This window comes from Silurus aristotelis (genome assembly GCF_946808225.1).
Source record: "Silurus aristotelis genome assembly, chromosome: 27".
Taxonomy (NCBI): Eukaryota; Metazoa; Chordata; class Actinopteri; order Siluriformes; family Siluridae; genus Silurus; species Silurus aristotelis.
The window spans coordinates 7031671-7040943 of NC_139600.1; the positions used below are offsets into that span (position 1 = coordinate 7031671).

Consider the following 9273-nt stretch of genomic DNA (forward strand, 5'->3'; position numbering starts at 1 on the left):
GTGTGTGCACAGTTCATCAGCCAGATGTGTTTAGAAACTCCCACTTTTTTTTGTAGTCTTCTGCATTTGCTTTATTATATTTGTATTCTTAATACACAAAGTAGGATTGCTATATTTGTATTATTCTCTGTTTTTGGACAGAGAATAAAATAAACCAAGTTACAAAAGGATGTTTTGAAATATCAGTCAACTCCAGCCACTTATGGTCTTATTTGAATTTACCAGATTACACAGCTGCTGCTGAGAGAATCCCCTCGGGAAGTCATTATGACGTCACACATAGAAGTAGATGGTAAATCTTACAAATATTTTTAAAGGATTTAAATAGGATTGTTAAAATGCTGACCCAACTGTGGGAAATGAAACCTTTGAGCCGAAAGCCTGTTTACAGACCACCGGCTGGCATTATTTACTTCTTGTGTATCTTGGGTAATTTTACAATTTACTCATTTGTTTTTGTTAAGTGTTTGATTTTCCACCTTTGACAGCTGAAGAACATGCACTGGGCTTGCCTCTCCCTCCCCTCTATACACACACCTGTGATTTCAACAAGCCTCAGAGAGAAAGGAAGGATCTTACTGATGCACAGCTCCAACCCACAATTTCTCTCAGTTCAATGTATGTCTATTTTTGAATTCATAGTTTTCCCTAAATGGTTTCATTTCTTCCAAAACTAATGCAGAGAGATTTGGAATACATTTTTCCTTTTTTTCTTTAACCTACCTTGGTATCCTTGAGTGTTTTTAAATGGGCTGGCCAGGCAACATATGGTTGGATGCCAGAGAGACTTTCCTTGGTGAGACCCGTGCTTCGTGGAGAAACTCGACGAGTTCTGTGTTGTCCTTTTCTCCACGTGGGAAGCTGCTCCTGGAGGTGCTCATGGTGCTTATGTGTGTCGGCGCAGTTACTGGTGGGGTTACGTATTTAAATTTCATATTTTAATAAGCTAAAAATAATAGATAAGATGTTTAATTATAACTTAACTTTATAACTTAATAGTTTGGAAGGAGAATGCTAGGCTACAGGTAGTGAAAATTTATCCTATGTATTTTCTCTACTTTCAATCATTTATGTAAAGAAACCATAAGACAAGTTATCAAAAGCTTTTAATCAGATATTGAAATTTTTTTCATTGTGTTTTATGTATGAATTTCTCTTGAAGATTCAAGGCAATTTGAGCTATGATATAAACTGGTTCATTTTGTACTTTTAGCACATGGAAATATGAACTAAAGTGAAGATAGGATCTTAATTTACTTCTTTTGCAGCAAATGTTCTTAAAAACTCAATTAAATGATTGCTATCATTTGTAGTAGTAATATAAACCCTTGTTCTGTTTATCTCAATGAAAATCATTTGGAAAAAAATTTAATTTCTTTTGCACATTGGCTTTGTTCCACTGTTTATTCTATTACTGTTTTGGCCTTAGAATCAAACCGGTTACACTAATGGTGAAAAATCAGTCAACACTATTTGTGTCTATTTGGTTTCCAAAAATATAAATGCATCCATGATAGACCATGCCTAATCTCATTATCTGTCTTAATTCAAATTCAATATGACCTGTGAACACATTTCAGATTGTAAAAAGTGTTTATTATTTTTTTCCTCTGCTCTGACCCCCTATTTCAATTTCTGTTTGTTAGGAAATATCCTGGTCATCATAATTGTGGTGGCAACGAAAACATTCCACTGTGTGACGTCTGTGCTCATTATTAACTTGGCAATCAGTGACTTCCTGGTTGGCATTGGTGTCATGCCGTTTGTGGCTGTTTCTATCATGAACAATGGATGGGTGAACTGCACTGTTAGTAAGGCCAGATACTCATACATATCTGATTATAAATGCATGTTTTTCACAGTATTTCTCAGATGCTTTGGGCCGTTTCTCAGATCAGAAATTAAATTCTCAAAACTACTTATTTAACCTCCACATCATGTAGTCAATTGTGCACATTATAAAAGCAGTTCTCGTTGCTTTGATCAAATTGCGACTGCTTTGGTACATTCATTTAATTAATTTTGTACAAGTGTGCTGTTTCCTACATTATCAGTTGTTAATGTCATGTTGATCAAAATATGTTATACTGGTTCTCACCTTAATAGTCTTAAACCAGTTCATTGCAAAAGTCATTGACTGCAAAATAGTTACACCAGTTGTTATAATATGTCAAGCTTATCTTCTTTACATTTCTTATTAAACTTTTTTTTGTAAATGTGTCTTGAATTGATGAATTGTACAGATGAATCTTGAATGTCACTAATGTAGGTGGGTGTACGGCATCAGATCAACCAATAATCAACTAGTTCTCTAAATAGGGTCAAAGGTGAATCTCGTGAATGTTCTATTGGCGAGTTTATATAAACAGCAAAACACAGAATAACATTTTCTGAAAATGAAAGAACAACCAAGAAACGAACAAATACTACTACAGTACAGTAAAAGTGTGACTCCTCTCTCACCTTTTTTTCAATTAATATCCCATATACAGTAATGTGCATTCATAGATGCCACAAAAGAAATTCAGCCTTGTGCATTTTCAATCAGTATAATCCAAACCATAGTATACATCAGGAAATACTAAAACTGTGCAGCATTATACTGATATGACTTCTTTTTTTTTTTTTTTTTTTTTTTTTCTTTTTTTTTTTTTTTTACAATCTTGTTTGTGAACAATATTAAAAGGACTCGTTATTCTGATGGCAACGAGATTGAAACAAATACTTACTTTTGATAGATGAACTAAGGAAGAGAAAAGTGCAGGCTTTTGCAAGAAATCCAATGTGTTGTGCTGTTTGAATAATAATAAAAAATAATTGTTTTAAAAAATGCATTTACTGGTTTGCAAATATCAAAAATGAATTTGTGAAATGCTCCAAAGCAACAGAGGAAAGAAAAAACACTATACACACTATCCTTACACACATCCTTCTTAAAACCAATTTAATATTAACCTAGATGCTTTTATTAATTGTTATCCATCTTGAATTTTTGTCTGAAATATTGATTTCAAATAGCATAGCGCTATATGCAGGCACTTTGCTCTTTAATGGGAATACCTGCACGTATTTATGCCCCCATTCAATCATGTGGTAGCAGCACAATAAATAAAATACTGATAAAAATAAAAAAGAGCTTCATGCCAAACATTAGAAAGAGGGAAGAGTGTAACTTTAACCATGGCATGTTTGTTGGTAGCAGATTGGCACAACAGGAGGCATGCAAACTCGGATTTCCTTTTTTAGCTGACCGGAGTGGAACTGATGTGTTGTGGTCTGCTTTTGTAGCCTATCCACCGCAAAGTTTAATGTTTTATGTATTCTGAGATGCTGAGAGTGATTGAGTTACTGTAATTTTCCTGACATTTTACTTAATGTGAAATACTTAAACCAAAGTGTCTGGCATCAACAGCCATGCCTAGTCTCAGACATCACATTTTTCACGATTGGGAAGGTTAATATGAAGCCCATAACCTGTATTTGTGTGATTTGTTTTGCTGCAACATGATTGGCTGATTGGATTACTGCATAAATAATCAGGTGTACTTTAAAAGTGGACAGTAACTATGAAGTATTTAATGATTGTCATTGTTTATGTTTACTGCAGGATTTATGTCTTTATGTGGGTTACACCTCCTCGGTCTACTGCAGTGCCTCAGTCCTGACACTCGCAGCTATCGCTTTGGATCGCTATTACTCTATTGTGGACTGTCTGCGCTATAGTTCGCGCTGTACTGCATGGCGAACTGGTGCAGCTGTATTATGGATCTGGCTGCAGGCCATGCTCACCAGTTGTCCACCTCTATTAGGCTGGAGTAACATCAGTTTTGTGAGCCCTATGTACAGCTGTGCTGTTAACTGGGCAAGCAGTCCCAGCTATACAGTCTTCATGGCAGCCCTTTGCTTTTTATTTCCTGCCATAGTCATTCTTTTTTGCTATGTGAAGATTGTCCGCGTGGCCCAGCACCATGCCCAGAGGATCCATAGCCTTCAGCAACATTTTCAACCCAGCAGAAGCCAACACGTTTCCTCACCATTCGATTCATCCCACCAGTGTTCAGCTGTGGACCTAGACATGCATGACCCATCCAGACTTGTTTACTATGTAAGTGGGAGGTTTGTATCAGAATCTCAGTTCAATGTTCCTAAGGCAGATCTGACTGGAGAGCTAACTTCACAACTTGAAGGAAAAAACAGCACCAGACCTTCTAGTCGTCGTCTGCATACCTTCCTTGCTCATCTCCAGAGTGGTAGCACTTTGCAAAACAGTCATCCACAGCAACATGGTGTCGTGAGGCTGTTCATTGTTATTGCTGCCTTCTTTCTGTGCTGGACGCCTTATATTGGAGTAACTCTGGTGCAGGCCACTGAGACTGCCCTCTCCCGATCAGCGAGCCAGGTGCCACCTGCTGCTGTCACCTTCTCATACTGGCTTGTGCTCTTCAACTCAGACATCAACCCATTACTGTATGCTCTTCTCAGCAAACGATTCCAGGGGGCACTGCAGAATCTCAAGAAAAAGATCCAGGCAAAATTGGGCATTATTCAAGGTGCACAAGAGGGAAGAACAGATGGAGAAGGTGGAAGGTTCACAAGTCCCTCGAATGTAATGCCCAGTGTCACAGATCAGCAACGCCAAGATAACAGACCCCATCAGAATGGGTCTGTGTACTCCTCTCTTTTCGCAATGAATACCAATTTTCCCAAAAGCTACAAACAAGAACCAAATGAAGTCCTTCTACCAGGGAGTATGTTATCATCATCTTCCTTTTCGAATTCTTGCTCATCCATTTCCCTTTGTCATAAGTGTAGCAGAAATACTGCAGAAAAGTCGGACTGCTTGCATGTTTCTTCAAGGCCACAAGAGTGGGAAAAACTACACAGTACCTCTGTATTCAAGGAGAGACATGCAACTTTTTTTTATGGCCAAATTGCAGTGCGAGTGGAAGAGGAAATCTGCTGAGCCTGTAGATGTTGGAGAACAGACAAGCTGGAAATGAACCTGCATGTTACTTGAAATATTGTATTTTCAGAAATTGCATTTGTGCTTCTGCTTTAAATATTTATGCAGATGTTTTTAACACATACAATCCCACATTCATCACGCTAATTAAAAAAACTTCAAAGCAAAGAATTGATAATAAAAAGCTTTTTAAAAAGGCGATTCATATCACAAGGGACTCATGAGGAAAACTCTAGATTTTAGATTTTGAAATATTGTTACTAAGACTGAAATATTACTACGTGATTAAAACACCTGTTTTTGCACTTGAAACAGGCTCTTTTATGAAATGATGTGTTTATGTGAAATCCATTTTAAAAAAATCATTGAACAAATAAGACAATGGTTTTGCAGTCCCTGCAATGTCTAATCAACAATGAGTACCAGTAATTTGAACATTTATTAGTAAACCATAAAATAAAAAAAAAAACGAATTTACACAATGTTTCACATATTTTAGACTTTGTTGCTGCGTATTGTAAACACTGACAGATTATACCATAAAAAGAGAATCAATGCTACACACAGGAATGAATTCTGTTGCTTTTTTTTTTATCCATTTTGTTTTTACTTTTCTTTGTCCTTTTTTCCTCTTCCTTCTATTTTCATGTTGTTCTTCATCCTCTTCTTCTTCTTTTCCCCCTCCATCATCCCTTTTCTTTTTTTTCTTTCTCTTCTTTCATGTTTGTTTTCTGTTCTTTTTTTTTTTTACTTCATCACCACAATCATCTTCATAGTCTTCTTTCTTCCTCCAACATATTTATTTTGTTCTCTATATTCGCTTTTCCTATATCTTCTTTCCTATGCAACTGTTTTTGTCTTCTGCTTCATATCTTTTCATATATTTATTTTCTCCTATTTAATGATCTTTTTCTTCTTCTTTTCTTTTCTTCTGCTTTTCTTTTCTTCTTCTTTGTCTCTTTCTTTTCCTCCATCTTCTTCTTCTTTCCTATGTTCATTTGTTTTCTTCTTCCATTTCTCACTCTTCTTCCTCTCTCTATAGTTTCATTTTGTTTTCATATTTTTATTTTGTTCTCCTTCCCTTTTCCACTTTTACTTCTTCTTCTTTTTTCTTTTACAATTTCTTCTCCTCTTCCTTTCATTTAACTATGTCTTATTCATTATCGTAAGTATTTATTTTTGCTGTCTCTATAAAACAATGAATTCCTGTCTTTTAATCAATGTCACTGATCAACTTTATTCCCTTGTAGTTACTACTACAGTATTTTTCGGACTATAAGCCGCTACTTTTTTCCAAGTTTTGAACCCTTAAACAACGAAGCGGCTAATTTATGGATTTTTCCTGGGTTTTTTCCGGTTTCACAAACTTCAAGCCAAAAAACTGAGCGACATAACATTAGACCAATGAAATTTCCGAACGGAAATTTTATTAGTTTCAATGTAGACACCTGTGGCTTATACACAGGTGCTGCTTATTTATGTTTAAAATAAAAATCTTTGTCAAATTCAGTGGGTGCGGCTTATAGTCCGGAAATTACGGTACTTATTCTTAAAAACCAGTACCAGCACACTCCTTCTCCATTCCTCAGGCATCCTCTCAGCTTCCAAAATCATGTTAAACAATCTTGTTAAAAACTCCACTGCCATCTCTCCTAAACATCTCCATGCTTCTACCAGTAGGTCATCTGGTCCAACCGACTTTCCACTCTTCATCCTCTTAATCACTGCTCTCAATTCCTCCTTACTAATCCTATCCACTTTCTGCTTCACCATCTCCACACCATCCAACCTTCTCTCACTCTAATTTTCCTCATTCATCAGCTGCTCAAAATATTCCCTCCATCTTCTCAACACACTCTCCTCACTAGTCAACACATTTCCATCTCCATCCTTTATTGCTCTAACTTGCAGCACATCCTTCCCAGCTCGGTCCCTCTGCCTGGCCAATCGCTACAAATCCTTTTCTCCTTCCTTAGTGTCCAACTTCTCATACAGCTCCTCATATGCCTTTTTCTTTGCTTTATTCACATCTCTCTTCACCTGCAGCCGCATCTTCTTTTCTCATCACTCTGTCGATCTCAATTCTGTTTCACCAACCTCTTTCTCCTTATGCTCTCCTGCACGTCCTCATTCCACCACCATGTCTCTTTGTCTTCTTTTCTATTTCCAGATGTCACACCAAGTACCTTTCTCTCCTTGATCACTCCTGCAGTAGTTGCCCAATCATCCTGCACCTCTTCACCACCACGGAGCCCATGTCTGACCTCTTTCCTGAATCTCACACTACAGTCTTCCTCCTTCAGTTTCCACCATCTTATTCTTCTTTCAGTCTTTACTCTCCTCCTCTTCTTCTTCACCTCCAAAACCATCCTACAGACCACCATCCCATGCTGTTTAGCTACACTGTCCCCACACCTTACAGTCTCCAATCTCCTTCAGGTTGCATCTCCTGCATAGAATATTCTCTCTGTAGATGTCTTCCTCCTCCTTCTCCTCCTTCAGCCAACAGTAGCCTAATTTCCTGTTGGCTAACAATACCTGTGGCGGTATTTATCCGGGTTTGTGACCGGTACTAAGAATGCTCTGGCTTGTGCAACCCCAATGGCTGGGTTTTCCTTTATAATAATACATTATTATTATTATTATTATTATTATTATTATTATTATTATTATTATTATTATTATATTTAATATATTGAAATTATAAAGTAAATGCTAATAGAATTTTTAGCTTGTGTGTCCTAATGCCAAAGATAATTTTTTTAATTGGTCTCAGCACAGGGATGCACGCAAGCATGTATTGGGTATAGAATTTTATTTAACAAGGATCTCCATTAAATACAGCGCCTGAATATCTTGATACTAAATAATGTATTTAGTAGAAAGTCAGGATAAAGCTGCTTTACACGTGTGGCAAGAATTACAGGGCCGGTGTTCTTAATTTTACTTAATTTATTTGACTTAACTTTTTTGAACAATTGCCATTAAAACAGGATTGTTAGGATTGATGAGGATGGACAAGAATAGAAATGAGTTTATTAGAGGGACAGCGCATGTAGGAAGTTTTGGAGACAAGGTAAGGGAGGCGAGATTGAGATGGTTTGAACATGTGCATAGAAGGATCATGGGGTATATCGGTAGGAGAATGCTGGGGATGGAGCCACCAGGAAGGATGAAAAGAGGAAGACCAAGGAGGAGATTTATGGATGTGGTGAGGGAAGACATGCAGGTAGTTGGGTTAAAAGAGGCAGATGTACACTGTTAAAAATGTTTCCGTTAAAAAACAGTAAAGAACTGGCAGCACGGTTGCCAGCAACTTACTTTAAAATTACCAGTGTCTTAGTGTTGGTGAAATTTACAGTTGGCTAGTGTTTTTGCAAATACAACATAACACTGTTTAAATGTACTCTTTAACAGAACTAAATCAGCTTTAGAGAGTTGTTTCAAAACATCTCTTCTTTATTAAACTGTCTTAGTATAAAACCTAAATAACATTAAAGAAAATAACACACATTCTTATTTACAGAACATTTGTATGAAATAAAAACAACGGTCAACCAAAAGCCCAAAGCTTATTACATGCATGAAAATACATCTAAATGTAAAAAAAAAAATTACTCTGGAAAGAGAGACAAAGTGAATGACAGAAAACACCCAAAGTATACAGTATTTTTGAGTGAATTTGAATGTGTGTGATGTGTGTGTTTTGAGTGTGTGTATGCGATGTTTGTGTGTGTCTGTGGGGTGTATTACTTATATAAAGTCCCACTTAAAATCTATTAATTTTTCAAGTAGACTGGAGACACGTCCGCTTTGTTACTCCTACAGCCTTGTGCTCTTTTCCGGATTTATCCCGATTAACCGCCTGAAAAACAAATGTGTGTTTAGACCTAGTTAGAGGTGGGAAGTAACGAAGTACAAATACTTTGTTACTGTACTTAAGTAGATTTTTCTGGTATCAGTACTTTACACGATTTTTGAAACCTCTCATTTAAAGTGCAAAACTACATGCCAAATCTTCAAAACCATAAGCTATTTCTCAGCCTTTGACTCAGCCTTCAATTGCATAAAACACTTTTTTCAAAACACTACACACAATTCTATACCTAAAACACAAAGATCTATCAGGAAGTAACTTGCTTTCCTTTTCCAAACACAACCAATCAAAATGCTACACTTAGTCACCAGGTCACAAAGACACATCTGCAAACACTAATTGCTTAATTGATCACTAACCAATAACTGCTTTACTTTACAGTAGTATAGATAGGCCTAATATAAATAGGTCAAAGATCAGATTACCTGTTTTG

The 9273-nt window shown here is 36.6% G+C and overlaps 1 protein-coding gene across 3 annotated transcripts; it reads left to right on the forward strand.

The window, feature by feature from the left end:
* Window positions 1-43: 43 nt before the first annotated feature.
* LOC310721163 (5-hydroxytryptamine receptor 1D) lies at window positions 44-5288 on the forward strand. Of its 3 annotated transcripts, none has more exons than XM_083532547.1 (4): window positions 44-618; window positions 739-910; window positions 1647-1807; window positions 3608-5288. In XM_083532547.1, exons 2-4 carry the CDS (start codon window positions 748-750, stop codon window positions 4961-4963), a joined length of 1680 nt encoding a protein of 559 aa, XP_083388673.1. In that variant the 5' UTR covers window positions 44-618; window positions 739-747; the 3' UTR covers window positions 4964-5288. The 3 variants fall into 3 exon arrangements, with proteins under 3 accessions (XP_083388673.1, XP_083388671.1, XP_083388672.1); XM_083532545.1 differs by having other exon boundaries at window positions 761-910; XM_083532546.1 differs by having other exon boundaries at window positions 44-910.
* Window positions 5289-9273: the final 3985 nt, after the last annotated feature.

Excerpts from the sequence above, each read along its gene's own strand:
- LOC310721163 (XM_083532545.1), top strand. The coding sequence starts at position 498 with ATGCACTGGGCTTGCCTCTCCCTCCCCTCTATACACACACCTGTGATT. Across the intron at positions 911-1,646 it reads GTGTGTCGGCGCAGTTACTG|GAAATATCCTGGTCATCATA; the intron begins GTGGGGTTACGT and ends TCTGTTTGTTAG. Across the intron at positions 1,808-3,607 it reads ATGGATGGGTGAACTGCACT|GATTTATGTCTTTATGTGGG; the intron begins GTTAGTAAGGCC and ends TGTTTACTGCAG.